This window comes from Formica exsecta, unplaced genomic scaffold (assembly GCF_003651465.1).
Source record: "Formica exsecta isolate Colony F162 unplaced genomic scaffold, ASM365146v1 scaffold192, whole genome shotgun sequence".
NCBI classification, from domain to species: Eukaryota; Metazoa; Arthropoda; class Insecta; order Hymenoptera; family Formicidae; genus Formica; species Formica exsecta.
Genome location: NW_021849218.1, coordinates 903,734 through 919,429, shown reverse-complemented (window position 1 = coordinate 919,429; position 15,696 = coordinate 903,734). Strand labels below are relative to the sequence as shown.

General features: G+C 28.8%; 3 protein-coding genes across 12 annotated transcripts; 2 read left to right on the top strand and 1 right to left on the bottom strand.

The window, feature by feature from the left end:
* The first annotated feature begins 24 nt into the window (after window positions 1-24).
* Window positions 25-2,091, top strand: LOC115234020 (protein catecholamines up). Its single transcript, XM_029804721.1, has 3 exons — window positions 25-1,272; window positions 1,457-1,532; window positions 1,644-2,091. Exons 1-3 carry the CDS (start codon window positions 292-294, stop codon window positions 1,817-1,819), a joined length of 1,233 nt encoding a protein of 410 aa, XP_029660581.1. The 5' UTR covers window positions 25-291; the 3' UTR covers window positions 1,820-2,091.
* Window positions 2,092-3,348: 1,257 nt separating this feature from the next.
* Window positions 3,349-5,672, bottom strand: LOC115234022 (tetratricopeptide repeat protein 19 homolog, mitochondrial). Its single transcript, XM_029804722.1, has 4 exons — window positions 5,120-5,672; window positions 4,742-5,004; window positions 4,293-4,600; window positions 3,349-4,211 (listed from the first exon to the last, which is right to left on the bottom strand). Exons 1-4 carry the CDS (start codon window positions 5,423-5,425, stop codon window positions 4,012-4,014), a joined length of 1,077 nt encoding a protein of 358 aa, XP_029660582.1. The 5' UTR covers window positions 5,426-5,672; the 3' UTR covers window positions 3,349-4,011.
* A 610-nt stretch (window positions 5,673-6,282) lies between these two features.
* On the top strand, window positions 6,283-15,517 carry LOC115234018 (transmembrane protein 268). Of its 10 annotated transcripts, none has more exons than XR_003883867.1 (8): window positions 6,338-6,575; window positions 7,202-7,791; window positions 8,125-8,505; window positions 8,772-8,945; window positions 11,753-11,945; window positions 14,308-14,386; window positions 14,564-14,621; window positions 15,087-15,517. XR_003883867.1 is itself a non-coding variant. In XM_029804714.1 (7 exons), exons 2-6 carry the CDS (start codon window positions 7,204-7,206, stop codon window positions 14,364-14,366), a joined length of 1,395 nt encoding a protein of 464 aa, XP_029660574.1. In that variant the 5' UTR covers window positions 6,341-6,575; window positions 7,202-7,203; the 3' UTR covers window positions 14,367-14,386; window positions 15,087-15,517. The 10 variants fall into 10 exon arrangements, 5 of the variants coding, with proteins under 5 accessions (XP_029660576.1, XP_029660575.1, XP_029660574.1 ...); XR_003883866.1 differs by having other exon boundaries at window positions 14,532-14,621; XR_003883868.1 differs by lacking the exons at window positions 14,308-14,386; window positions 14,564-14,621 and adding an exon at window positions 12,963-13,042 and having other exon boundaries at window positions 6,333-6,575; window positions 11,753-12,034.
* The last annotated feature ends 179 nt before the right edge of the window (window positions 15,518-15,696 follow it).

The following is a 15,696-nucleotide window of genomic DNA, read 5'->3' as shown; positions in this document are numbered from 1 at the left end:
TGGCATCACTGCGCAGACGAACGGAGAAGGGAGACGATGTTGAGGTTAGGTACCAATGAGTACATGACGTGAATAGACGTACACACATCACATACGTTACATTTGTTCATCATTATCAATCTGGTTAGGTCAGGTTCAGCATATGTGATTATATGACATATTCTGTCAATAAAATTCCCGTATGCATCGTGTTAACGTACTTCCATAATTACGCACACGTCAACGTTATATCATCAGTGCGAAAACACATTTGACTGTGTCGATCACAAAACGGCAGAGATCACCCGCACAATGACGGAGAATAATCGACACATTTCCAAGTGGGTTTCGAGGATAATAATCGCTACGTTTCTCGTGCTCATTATTTTAAATCTGCCGGCTGTCTGTAGTGCTCATGGAGATCACGACGAGCACTCACCCAGTTACAAATATTCCAAGGAAGCAAACAAGAACTATTTAAATTCACATCACAAGGACCAACTCCATCACAGCCATCATCATGATTATGATTCCAAACACTCTCATTCTACGCAAACAAATGTTGTGCATAAAAATCGCAGTGACATTATTTTGAGAGCTGTTGGATCGACTGTGATTATATCTATTGCACCTTTTCTTATATTGTTTTTTGTACCACTGGACAATACTAACCAACACGAATCATTGCTGAAAATTTTACTGAGCTTTGCAGCTGGTGGCCTATTGGGTGATGCGTTTCTTCATCTGATTCCTCATGCAATGGTCCCTCATTCGCATGAGGAAACACACTTGCCTAAAGTTCCTTTTACCTATGAAAAATCTGAACCTAATGAACCTGGACATCTAGATAAATCTGAACATCTAGATGAATCTGGACATCACAAACATGACATGAGCATTGGCTTATGTGTATTGTTAGGATTAATAATATTTTTAATAGTAGAGAAGGCGATTCGCATTATTAAAGGTGCTCATACTCACTCACATGTCCATCATGTTCCTCAAGAAAAAAAGGAGAATGTCTCTTCGGAGAAGAAAGAAGATAAGAAAAACAGCAGTAAAGCGATTTCTAAGGCATGCAAAACATCTGAAAATGACATAAAGATCGCTGGTTATTTGAATCTGGCTGCAGACTTTCTGCATAACTTTACAGATGGTTTAGCTATAGGGGCTAGTTACATGGCTGGAAATAATATTGGTTATCTAACAACAGTCACAATTTTATTACATGAGATTCCACATGAAATCGGCGATTTTGCCATATTGGTGCAAAGTGGAGTTAGCAAAAGAAAGGTAAAATATAAATTTATGCAAAAATCAAAAATTGAGATGTACAAAGTACTGTGTAATTGCAAGCTCAAAGATATAATTTACAGTTACATACAATATATTTTGTAATTTTTATAACTACATTCTCTTAAAATTCAATTTTTGCGTAAATTCTGTAATTTAAATATCTTGATCATCTTGTTTGCAGGCTATGATGTTGCAATTGATTACTGCTGTAGGAGCTTTGTTAGGAACCTTTGTTTCTTTGTTGACAGAAGGAATGGGTAAGAAATTTATAGTTGCAAGATTAGAGAAATGTATTAATTCTTAGTTCACGTTTCATCTAATTTTATTATTTATCATAACTTAAAAATAATTTTTATTATTTATTTCAGGTGATCTTGCAACAAAATGGATTCTTCCATTTACAGCAGGAGGCTTTATTTATATTGCAACTGTTTCAGTAATACCAGAACTTTTGGTTGCCAGTAAACCTTGGCAATCAGTTATGGAGATCTCTGCACTTCTTTTCGGAGTATGTATGATGGTTTTGATAGCAGAATATGAATAAGAAATAGGTTTGTTAGATATAAAATTCTCATTCGATTTAGTTTATTCTTTAAGAGCATTCATTAAAATCTGAAAAAGTGTCCATTACATAAATAAACAACAATGAAGAAGATTAATGTACATTTAATACAATTATAATTATAGTCTCTACAGGAAAGATATGCATTATCTTAATCTTTCACAGAAACAGATACCAGTAATACAAATATCACTATGTAATACTTCTGTGACTAATTGCATTTATGTTCAATAAAAAAATGGATAGGATTAATGAAACAAATATAAAAAAACATATGTGCAAGTTATAGCTATAGCATTATTTTTACATTGAAATAAAAATTTTGCTATTTAAATATATTATAAAGCACATTTTGCCACATATTGAAATATTATCAAAATTGATATGCCAATCAATAATCTTTTAGTTATTTTGTAATCTACATACTATATAACCTGTGGTTGGCAGCAGTCGAGAGTAAAAAGAGCTATATATTATCCACATGTGTTTAACAATTTTTGTATTTTCTTATAGAGTAATAATTATATACACATACATGTGTTCCTATATCTTTATTTTAGATTTATTGATTAAATTAAATTATTTTTTAATCTATTTATCTTTTAATGTGGATATATATTTAATAATTTTAATTCTAATTTTATATGATTAGTATAAACTCATAAACATAATTACTTGGAATAATTTGTTAAAATTATGAAATATTAAATTATATATTTAAAAAGAAGTACTTAATTTGCTTATATTTTTATATCTGGGATGCCTAAGACAAGAGTAATGTCTGAAAATAATCAATAATCTTAAGTCAAATAATTATTTAGATGAAATAATAGATATTCTTTAGAGAGAAATATTGAAAAATTTCATATAGATTTGAATAAAGACTTGAGTAACTCCTTGTTATCAATTACTTGTGCAATAAAAAATAGCTAGTTTCATAATTTTATAATTAATCTTTATTCTGTTTTTATAACACAACCTAGATATAATACATATTATTTGTATAATTATTTTCCCTCCCCGAAAAAATGCCAAAATGATCATCATATTACTTCAAAGTAAATGTATAACTTAATGTATTAAGTGCTTCTTCAATTAATGCAAAAAGATCACATCTGCCAGTAATAAATGTGATATTACACAGATGAACGACATGTATATGATGAACGATAAATAAATTGTCAGTACAGTTTGTATAGTTTATGTATGCTTCTTGAATTCATAATAAGATATAAGTACTATAAAATAAGCACAAATTGGCACATGCTATAGAAAGATATGACTTTTCGCAAATATAATAAATTTCATAAATATATATTAATGCTATCATAGATTGATATTCTTCATCATAAAAGATTTCGTAAAGATTTCACTTTTGAATAAAAATTGTAAATATAGTAGTTTGTAATGTATCAAGATCACTACTTATTTAGTAGGTAGCAAAAAATTATTGATAATTATAATGAATTATAAATTTGCAGTTTATATTATATAAAGATTAATGCATAATTACAATTATAAAAAAAGAGTAAGGCTGATATATCTTATCGTGTGAATAATATATTATATATATGTAACAATTCATATTTGAAATATAATGTATTGAGCGATTCTCTGCAGCCGCATAGGATACGAGTGTAGTGGCAAGAGTATGGAAGTTGGCATGTATACACATTATTTAATATTTTATATTGCAACTTTCTTTATTATTGGATAATAGAAATAAAATCAGGAATGAAAGATTATAATGTATGAAAATGTATATATATTATAAAACGAAATAACTAATCTGGATTAAAATGTTGTTTATGTGTAACACAGAATATAATATAATATAAATTCGGCATAAGTAATATTCCAGAAATAAAATATATCCATTTCTTGTATCAATGATGATTATTCAATGAATACTACATAATTAATAGCACATTTTATGAGAAATTGAGTTTTTTTATATACATATTCAATTAAAGTTTCAATAACTTAATTATGTAATAATCATTGAAACACTTTAATAAGGTTTTAAATATTTTTTAAAAATATATATACAGATTTCACACACACACACACACACATATATATATATATATATATATATATATATATATATATATATATATACAAATATCTATAGTTTTAACAAAACTGTACTATGTATCTAGATAATCTAAGAATTATGATGAAAGTAATTGTTTCACTTTCTTGAGGCATTCATTGGCTTTTAGCAAGGAATCATTATCATTCCTATTCTTAGCTATCGTCCTTCCTTGTTGACAAGATGTTTTGGCTTCAGCATATAAACCCTTTTTCAGAAATACATTTCCTAAATTTACATAAATCAAACCCAAATCAGCCATGTCAGGTGAATTTCTTCCTAAAAGTATATATGATATGTAGTATATATGTAGCTATATACAATTAACACATTAACAAAATTATTATATATTAATATTACCTAATTTTGTTGCAGCAGACAAGTATCTGACTGCTTCATCATATTCTCCTTGTATGTAACTAACAGTTCCCAAATCGTTAAGCAAAACTATAGTCTGTTCATGTTCTTCGCCATTTATATTTTTACATACATTATAAGCCTGAAGAAAGTAGTTAAAAGCTTCGGTATGTCGAGATTGTGATAACAACATTCGTGCATACCAATCAAAGGTCATACCCTGTAGTAATACAGCATCTTCATTTTTAGGATCTTTTTCAATTTGCGATTTTAAGTTCTCTATACAAAATTTATAGCCCTGCTCTGCTTTCCTGAAAAATATGTGTAAAATACTATATCCCATTTTTTGTCATTTTTTGAAAATATATAATTCTTTAATGTTTCATATTACACTTTATGAAAAACAGAATTAAAATTTAAAAAAAAACTCTGCAATAGCATATATTGCTTACTTTATATCTTTTAAATGTTCAAATACTTTAGCCATTTTTAAACTTATGTGAATGACTCTCATATCATCTTCTGAAGCTCCGTTCGACATTAGCCTTTGCAAAACTGATATAAATAAGTTTTCTGCTTTGTGATAGTCTCCAGTATCAAAGGCAAGATTAGCCATTACATCGTAGATATATGTAATAGCATCATTATGTTGTATAGTTTGTGCCTGGCGTAACGCTAAGTGTAGCATTTGTTCTGCTTTAGTGAATTCTCCCTTCTGTAAAGGGAAAGCAAATTTTGCTGAAACTGTACGAGATTCAAATCAAGATATGGTGAGAAATATATATATATATATATGTATATATGACGGATGACACGTTTTAATACCGAACCTGTATCAGCAATACAGATCGCTTGATCATCATAATAACTTCTGGAACTTCTTCATCAGAATCCTCGATACCGACAAGAAAATTGAATATCAACGTTGGCAGGGATACAGCGAGAAATATCTTGAATTTTTCTCCCTGCGACTTATGATCATTGTAAAAATAGTGTCTTTTCGTCATATTAAGTCGCCAAGATTTTGTGAAGATATTTTTATGAATATGAATATTATGTCGAGTATTCGCTATCGAACGAATAAAATCAACGTTTGACAGAATGTATTTTGACATACGAGGTATTAAGCGGTACATATCTTGAAGTAAAAAGATTCGTATCAATGTACATCATCAGCTGTAATCAGCTGATTGACTGAGATCTGTACTTTCGTTGCTTTTAGTTCCTTTCTGCTCTCTCTCCATCCAACCAAATGTTAAATACATATTTTCAGCTAGAGAATAAACGAACAACAAATGTGTCTGATATGTCTGACATGCAAAGAAATTACGACATGTCATATGATAATTGTCATGTAATTTGTAGGTGCTATAGCGATAGAGTTAATCGCAATAAATGTTAGGTGTATTCATTTTAAATGCACTTTATGCGCTGAAACTGAAACATATATATTGCGCAGAACTTCAGATATGAGCAAAGTAGAAAGTGCAACTAAAACGAACAGATTCAATGCAGACATTTGACATATACATACAGATTATGTTTTACTGATAAGCGCATTCTTGCCATTTTATTTATATTCATGTATGGCCTAGATTTTGACATTAATCTTTCATGTTAATAGCAAAATCAAGAAACTAAATTTATAATGGAAAAATAATTTACTCGATTTTTTTTTGTATTTTTATATATATTTTTTATTAAAAATGAGAGAGATATGGTGTACACACATCATTTTCTATTCTATACAATTTTTCGAATGACTATATGTATTTGCTTGTAAACCGGTAGTAGCAAAATATGAACAATTGTAAACAATTTCTATATATGTGATACGTAATTCTGCGACGTAAATATAATTAGAATCAGCTACCTAACTCTGTTACTATACAAATACACACAGCTACAAAAAACAAACAAATGAAAACAATAAACAGGTGTGAATTCGAATCCCCCTTTAAAATTTATCCTAAAAAAAAAATCGCGCATGGGTCCTGTCAAATAAAATGAATTGGTTGCGATTGTACAATTTAATTTCGCGAATAAAGCTGAATATAAAAATCGTAACAAGTACGAATTATGTGTGTACGTGTACGCACAGGTGTGCGACTGTGCGTACGTGTACACGTATGTATTATGTCGTGCACATCTCGCGACCCCACCTCGCCGTAACACACTGACGTCCCGCCTACCTTCGCCGTGCAACCATGTCGTATACCTCGATTTCGTGATTCGTCGCGCACCTTTTCGGCTCGTGGGTATGAGACAGATATCATATCGTAGCAGGTAGGTGTCCGCTCTTGGTGTGCGCGTCTCTATTTTTCTCAACGAACACGCATCGTAGGCACACAAAGCCGCGCGAAAATCGCGTTCGCCAATCGCGATCACGCGATTATCTCGTTAGGCGCGCCCGGCGCGCTTAATTAATTGAGATACGAATCGGATGTACATCTCGATGCTCGATTCCAGATTTTCCGCAGTTCGTCTGTTGCACTTCGAAGACGATATCGCGACTCTCGTCGCTCTACTTTGTTCCTTCCATATGACGAGAGGGATCTCTACCGATATTCTATCACATACATGATGGATTGTTTCTCGCGAGAATACCTTGATGACACGTTTACCGTCTCGAATTCCATATCCGGACACTCCCTTCTAATCGAATCAAATCAACCACACGTGTAATTGTTGCGCAATCAGTCGCATAAATGTCACTACTAAATTAAATGCTGTTATGCTAAGATGATGATTTTTAAAGATATAAAATAATGTTGTGTTTAATAAGCTATTTTACATCACCGTTTATTGTTAAACAGAATATACTTGGCTAATAATCCATTATTATTGTTCTTGTATATTTGTGTATGTGTATGAATAAATCGTGTGTCTAATTTAGATATGTCTTTTTACAGTCATGAGTTCCGAAGATACAACTGATAATGCGACAGCTACTGCGGCAGCTAATCCTAGTATAGCTATGGAGAATTGGGTCCAATTTGAAGATGAAACGGGTCCAAAAAACACTACAGATATAGAAAAAAAAGCCAACAGTAGCGCTGCTACTGTAATAAAGCCTGAGTCGGTTACAGTGCAAATCGACAAAATTAATAAAAGTATTGATCCACCTGATATTAATGATAAGAAAACTAATGAGTATAAGGGTGCTGTGATAGCAACCGAATCCGTCCAGATTAATTTAGATAGATCAGGTTTAAGTCGTTCCATCACATCCGATATTCCGGACCTTAAATTACCATCTGACGTTAGAACGTCGGAAGCCAAGAGTGCTTCTTTAAAAACTATTGATCTAAGAGATGTGTCTAACGGTAGAAATACATCGAGCAATGTTGTCAGTACATCTATCGGAAACATTAGACAGGGTTTTGCCAATGGTGATACTATCGTTACTCTTTTACCAGTAAATACTAAATGGCCATGGATTACTCCAGCTAAGTTTAGACCAGAATTAGTACCAGAGGAATTGATGGCACAAGGATTAACGGTATGTGAAAAATTCGTTGTATATTAATTTTATATACTTTTTAATGTATACTATTGTTGTTAATGTAATATTCTCTTAATGATTCTATAATTATTTGATAAAAAGATGTAATAACTTTTTTCTACACTTGTATAATCTGTAGAACATTTTATCAGATAATCTTCAATTCTATATTAAAATTCAAAAACTGCTTCATATACATTTAACTTATCTAATGTACTCTGAAATAGTAAATTGAAGTAATTAAAATAGGAGAATATCAGCTATTTCTATATATATTCTAAAAAATATATAAAAGAAACACAATATTCTAACAAAATAGATATATTGTAGCTCACAGTGGAAGATTATGTTCACGTAATGGAGTTACTTGTCAATGATGTGCGCTTCAATATGTATAACATATGCTACAAGAGGATTCTTGTCCTTTGGATATTCACCGCCTTTGTTGTACTGCTTGGTCTGCTGTTCTCCGGTGTAACTGGTCTTACTTTATTCGGGCTCGGTATCATGTGGCTGGTCTTGAACGCGGCTGCAATATTCTTTTGCATGTTTATCAAGATAAAACTCAATCACAATCTCGAGAAATGTATGGCTCAAGTCAACAAACATTTATTAAAACACAAAATATTACTGGGGCTAGATGACAGAGGAAAGATCTCCTGCCACAAAGTCAACTTGTGTTTCATATACTTTGATACTACCGATTGTGTTGTAAGTGTTACATATATATAAATTTATATTATAAAATTTTTTATTAATTGATGTAATTTAAATGCTTAATTTTTTATACTAATATAAGTTAAATATTAGACAAGAAAAGAGAGCAATGCTTTGTACACATTTCTATTCATCATGTCAAGAGAAATGCCAATATAGATACAATAAATGTTATTTGCTCTAATTATTGCTATATATTCTTTTATTTTTACCATTTATATATCTACAAAAAGTTAATATAATGATTTTTTTTATAACAGAAAAAACTACAAGAAATAATAGAGCGAGAAGAACGTGAAGGTAGAATAATTGGCGGTGGTGGTGATGACGGAAGCGAGTTAAGCCGACAACGAGAATTACAGCAGCGTATGGACATTGATGACAGTGACATTGTTATACAAGGCAGCACTACCACGAGAATCTCTCGTAAACAGGTAAGGCGTGTGATCTCTTGAATCCTTTTTCCTCAATTATTTTTGTACATTCAAAATTTTTATTTTTTTTTATTTTATAATCTTATAAATTTTTTTTGTGAGTTATTTGTTATTGCTTAGAACATTTTTATATGTATATTTATTAGTCGAACTAAAGATATATATTAAGAGTTAAATGAGGAACGCCATTCCTTTATTTGTAAATATCAACTGACATGTGAAGTGAACCAAAGGTGCAGTTTTAGACCTTCTTTCTTTGTAGTAACACCTTTTAATAATATTAAACTATCTTTATATTTTTGTTCAAAACGTAAACATGTTTCATTTTGAGATAATATCATGTGAGAGAGGAATAGATAGATAAATAAGGATTTTTTTGTACATAATATATTGACATATCTTTAGTTCTCCATTATACGGGGTTTAATTTTTATATATAAACACACCCTATGTGTGTACAAAGTTTGATGTTACTGACTGCGATAACTTGTATTAAATGTTTATTGTGTGTGTATTATATTAAATTACCACCAGGGTAAAAACGAACAAGTATTCTGCCGTTATGTGCAACGTTGGGCGAAGGATTACTTACGACGCCGTTTGGATTGGACAGTTGACGAGGAGGGTGGAAATCCTTCTTCGCCACGTCACTTAGCGTCCGCTCTGTGTCCATGTCAATATATAGAGGAATGGTTACGTAATAAACCACGCGTTCAGGGCAGAGATTTTTGTCCCAGATGGAGTAGCTTTCTGAGAGATAGAGGCATTTGAGAAATACAGTATTCTATACTGTTTATATATTATCAAACATATATATACAGTTTTGTATGCATATATACAAAAATTACAGAGGTTTTTTTGCATTATTATTTTATTTTCTCGGATGCGCATTGCTATATAAGCATTTTAATATTTTGATCAAGTATATGATCTTTTATACATATGTATTATTACTTATATTTTTAATTGTACTTATTTTATTCACGTTTTATATACATATATATAGAAACGTTATAAAGATCTTTTTTCCAACTTTATTATCGCAATATAAAGATTAAGAATCAAACTGAAGAGACTTTGCTCTAAGCAATATGATTCAGAATATAAGAAATCTAAACAATTACGAGCAGCTTCCAAAGAAAACTGCTATTTACTTTTATTGATTTGCTTATAACTTGAAAAGTATTGATATAATTTTTGGTTTATAAAACCAGTTTTATATTTAATATTCATAGAATGTGGCCATTTTTATTCATATAGAGAGAGAAGTAGCTATAAATCGCACAATACATAGATGACAATACAAGTTTTAGCTTAAAACAAACATTTATTACATGTTATAAAATGTTGTGAAGGAATTCTATGCCTTTGAAATTTCTTAAAGTTAATTTTTAATATGCTTGTGAGCATATTAATGCAATTATTTTATTCTGATCATTGTTTTTTATTACTGTATTTGTTATATTATTTTAGGAATTATGTTTATAGATTTTGTCATTTATATATGTGTTTAATAATGAGTTATTTTAAATGTACTTAAGTGCTACAATTTAGTAGTTAAGTTTACTTAACTACTAAAATGTACTACATTTTATTTAGAAATATTGAAGAATATTCAAATAATCGATAAATAACAAGTGATAATCTTACTCAAAAGTTGTGAAATTAGTATGATTTTGCTGACTTCAATTATCTATGCTGTAGATCCTGTAAATGTGTATTTTACGTCAATTATTACTTTTTCATGATCGCGCGAATAAATATGGATATAACTTTTTACATGTCTATAATCTACAGCATTGAAATATAAACTCATAAAAAATTATAATTTTCATTTCTGATCATGCTTGATCATTAATAGAGCTCATGGATCGTTTTTTCTCTTCCACATCAAGCTTCATCTACATTCCATATTTAATGCTGAATGCAATTTTGATATTTTACTCATGTAATATAAAAATTACACGTGTATCATATTTTAAAGATATACCGGCATTTACATTATTTACATATATCGACATTTTGCATTAAATTTGAATACAGATCTGTGTTTTAATAAAATTTATAAAGATAGATATAGATAGCATAAATGAATATGATAATCTTTATTCCAGATTATTTTGATAATCTCTATTTCAGCATTCCAATAAATTGTTTCCTTTAGAAGGCTGATAGTATTTATCGAAATTTTTGGGGCTTATGTTTATGTAGCTTTTTCATTTATGCTGATAAACGCTTTATTAGCCTCCCTTTCTACCAATGATTCTTCGATGCTCTATATAGTTACATTTAGCGCAATCTTTGATCATAGATATATTTTTATGAGATTATACATATATGTAAAGGACAAATTATACCTATAAAATGGTGAACATTTTTTAATTACGAAATAACGAGCTTCATGCATTTTATATAACAAGAAAATATTTTATGATGTTATTATAAAACAATGGCAGTCAGATCATTATTATAAAGACAGTGAATTTTGCAAACACTACTCTGTTTAAAGACTACAAATTACAATAAATATTTGAGAGAAAGAAAGAGTTTGTTGCACAGTTTCATATATAATGAAAATATATAACAAATTAAACTCTTGCAAGCTTGAGTTTCTTTGCATATTTATTAGCCACCAGGAAATGCGCGATATCTTAGAGGTACCATTTGTGTATTGCATCTATTTGAATAGATTTGATCGTACACGTTATTCGTAAAAAAAATCACTTAGAAAAGAAAAAAATAGATTACTATTCTGTGCCAGATTGACTATCACTGAATGATGATGGTGTGTGCGTGTGTGTTGACAGGAACGGGCGGAGTTGCTGTTGCTGAGGTATGCGTCTCGATGGGCACGTCACTTTGTGCGCCGCAGACTTGATCTGGTTATAGACTCGCAGGAACGCGATAGAAACATGGGTTTGTCTGTTCCACCGCGCCATTGTGTCTCCGCCCGTTGCCCTTGTCAATTCATTGAGGACCATCTAAAACACAAGCCGAGAGGCAAGTTGACGTTACGCAAATTCTTTCTAATGCCAGACTTCACTGTCAATTGAATACTGCCAATGGAGATTGATATCAGTCTTAAGAAGGTCACTTAAAAATTTTATGATAGAACTTCTGGAAAAGTTACATTGACACGTTCCTCATACTGCAAACGATTTAATATTGTATGTTCAAGTTGTTATGTGTTATGCAATGGCTCATTCAACAATTGTGTTTCTGAAATTGCAATGTTGTAAACATAACATAATGAGTGATTATGTTATCAATGTATTTATTGTAATAGCCAAGATAAAAAAAATCATCCATTTTTATTTTTAGTACTTTACTTAAAATTGTTTTTTTTTTTTTTTTTTATACAGAAATAAAATAGAATAATTGCACTAAAAATAAAAAATGCAGTTAACAATGGAAAATTCATGCAAGTAAAAAAATTTATTATTTTAATTTTTATAAATATAGAAAATACATATAATAAAAAAATCGTGCTATCAATATTTTTGTTAACAAAATACATGTTTTTTTATTGGAGTAAAATTTTTTGATAATTTATAATAACCATTGCAAACAGAGAATTATATATTTATCTTATTTTATTACACATTCCATATGTTAACTGACAATTTATTGAAAATTAATGCCTTCATGCAAGTGCATTTAATAAGAGACTAATGTAACACAAAAGATACTCCTTTTATAATATATCTTTCATCTGTAATCTCATATATATATATATATAACTTTGCTTATCTATGCTTTTTTTTAATATTTTACATTATCAATAGATATTTCTATAGATATTTCATTCTTCTTTTCAGATTTCTTAAATTAGTAGTTATGCTTATTAATTTCACGCCAAATAATTGTTAAATTATACATACATCATATATGTATCATATCACATATGTTATATCACATGTGTCTCACCATAGCTTCTAAACATATTTTAAGAAACAAGAAAAAACTTTATTTCTTTCTATCCTTTTTCCATACTTTTCAATTATTAAATGATCTTAGGATATGCAATGTTGAAACATTTGGGCAAAACACTCGCCATATTATGTCAACTAAGATAAAATTGTTCACCATTCTAAAAGGTAAAATTTGTTTTTTTTCGATTTGAAATATTAACAGCTTATATGTATATACAATATTATTAATCATCATTTTTTATTTTAAGATACAACTTGCGATTGTTTATTTGTGACTAATATAACTTAATTAAGGATATCGTTATTACTAAGAATGGGAGAGTTTCCCCTTCTTTTAGACAGCAGTAATAGTATGATAAAGGACTAGATACGACATTATTGTGTTCGATATACTGTTCTTTGCGTTTATCTTTTCTTGCTTCTTCCGGGTTAAAAAAGACGGGCATTTTCTTTTTAGCCTTTATTATTACTTTTTTTATAATTATATAAAATAAGGCATTATAATTCTTTCAAAACTATAATCAAATTTCCTAAAAATAAAGTATACATGCATACATATTATAAAACATTACAGATGGAATAGAATTGTATTTTGGTTAAGTATATATTGTTTGATTGAAAACGAAAAAAATCTCACAAGAAATACATTTAAAAATATCGCGAATGTTAATGTTTTTCAAAATATTGAAATTTCTTTAGACTGAGCATTATATACATATCTCTTTAATTGTTTTTAGTGCAATTGTATACGTGTAAAGGCTGCTGGTTATGATAAAATTATTAAGAGATAATCAGATAATCGTGAACATTATAGGACAATTCTCATATTATAAGCTAAATATAAGCTTATATATATATATGTATATATATATAATATATATATATATATATATATATATATATATATATATATATATATATACATATATATATTACTACAGAAATGGTGATACATTATAAACATCACGTTCTAAACATCTGTTTTAAAAATGTAGTAGTTATATGCAAGATATTTCATATATATCTGTTATATCCGTCCTAAAAATTTGCATAGATATAAGCTGTGTGTAGTTTAGATGTAATATATTTTTATATAATATTTACAGAGAATATTATATACTTATTACAGAAATCAGTTTATAAAATTGTGTAATTGTGTGTGTATAGAGCCATTGCGCGATTTTTATATACAAACTGTAAAGCACTTCTATAATTGTTAAAGATGTTGTGGAATAAAAATATATACATATGTCTATTTCTTTACATATAATGCGTTTGTATATGAAACAGTAAAACACAATAATTGAATATTAAACATTAATTTTTTATTTTTGTAATTTAAAAACTTATTAACTTTTGTGCAATGTTTATTAATATGTAACTAACATTTATTCATTACTAATCTTGAGGGATTATATACTTGCATGCAGCTGGACGGAAGATGATGAATCTTGGTATATTATCATCACCCCATATCATCAGCACATAAAAAATAATCTCTAACATTATGTAAGTATTATATGGAACAAATTTTTTTTTATAACGCACTGTAACTAAAACAAATATAATTTTAATACGTTGAATAAAAAGGACAGGTTCACATCTTTTTGTATTAATGTTGTTCCGTAACATAAAAAATATAATTTGGTTATAGATTGATTATATAGAGATGATACATTTCTTCAGATTCTAACAAATGGTTACTAACAATAAGTCTGGTTGCATTTAACATATCGGAGCAAAGGTGAATTTATTTCTAACTTTCAATTTACAACTCTTCATGCACGACTCTTGACATAATTTGTTAAGACTATTGTGTATGTTATAACTATTGTGTAATTATATACTTGTCTTTTTTGCCTTTTTCTTTTGCCTCTTAAAATACAAGATGTAATTGTAACGTTACATATAAAAGTTTTTTTTTCTTTATAGACAAATATATACTTTTTTATTAAATGATTGTATATTTTAAACATGTCTATTCTCATATTAAGAAAATTGCTTTTTTTTTAATCGCTTGCTTCTATTTTAAGAAAATAGAACTTTTCATTTTTAATATTGTTATTGTCACAGTTTTACATGAATTTATATGTATTGATAAATTTTTATTAAGAATAATATATGAATCATATATCAGAGTACATATTAGGTCTGCATTTTTGTGTCTACTTATATTGATGTATATTAATGAGTTAACATAATTTTTCAGGGTATCCACCAGGATTTACATGGTGTGCCTACCTTAATGAACCTATTCGGTTTGATATGGTACCAAGTATACATTAAATAGTTTTTGTCTTTACAGACACCATGTAGTACAGTATTGGTTAATGTTTAGATTTAAATTTATATAGAAAGAAAGAAGAGCTATATATCAAAATGGAACGTATTGTTACATAACAAGAGAAAAAGTTGTTTGTTAATTTTGTTTGTAAATCTTTTTTTGTTTTCATACAATGCATTTTTTAGGTCTACTTAAAGTAAAGATAGAATTATATTGTTATTACAGATTTTATAAGCGTATATATTTTTTATAATTCATATTTTGATATTATAAAGCATATCTGTTTTCATCCTTGTCTACTTTTGTCTTTATCATTTTTCTCTACTATTATTAATATATCGCACACAGAAATATAATATAGTGATTTATTAATCCAAATTATTAATTAAAATATTATTTAATTTCATGAAAATTCGCAGAATAATAATTTTTTGAAATAATTGTGCATGGCAATATTGAAGTATAAGAATTGTTAATCGTACAAATATATTTTTATTATATAAGATATAACTTTATATGTATGTATATATATATA

Bases quoted from the DNA above. Each gene is read 5' to 3' on its own strand.
- LOC115234020 (XM_029804721.1), top strand. From the start codon at position 292: ATGACGGAGAATAATCGACACATTTCCAAGTGGGTTTCGAGGATAATA. The intron at 1,273-1,456 runs GTAAAATATAAA...TCTTGTTTGCAG, and splicing joins GTGGAGTTAGCAAAAGAAAG to GCTATGATGTTGCAATTGAT. The intron at 1,533-1,643 runs GTAAGAAATTTA...TATTTATTTCAG, and splicing joins TTTGTTGACAGAAGGAATGG to GTGATCTTGCAACAAAATGG.
- LOC115234022 (XM_029804722.1), bottom strand. From the start codon at position 5,425: ATGTACCGCTTAATACCTCGTATGTCAAAATACATTCTGTCAAACGTT. The intron at 5,005-5,119 runs GTTCGGTATTAA...TTCCCTTTACAG, and splicing joins GATCTGTATTGCTGATACAG to AAGGGAGAATTCACTAAAGC. The intron at 4,601-4,741 runs GTAAGCAATATA...CATATTTTTCAG, and splicing joins GAACATTTAAAAGATATAAA to GAAAGCAGAGCAGGGCTATA.
- LOC115234018 (XM_029804711.1), top strand. From the start codon at position 7,204: ATGAGTTCCGAAGATACAACTGATAATGCGACAGCTACTGCGGCAGCT. The intron at 8,506-8,771 runs GTAAGTGTTACA...TTTTTATAACAG, and splicing joins TTGATACTACCGATTGTGTT to AAAAAACTACAAGAAATAAT. The intron at 11,946-15,086 runs GCAAGTTGACGT...ATAATTTTTCAG, and splicing joins TCTAAAACACAAGCCGAGAG to GGTATCCACCAGGATTTACA.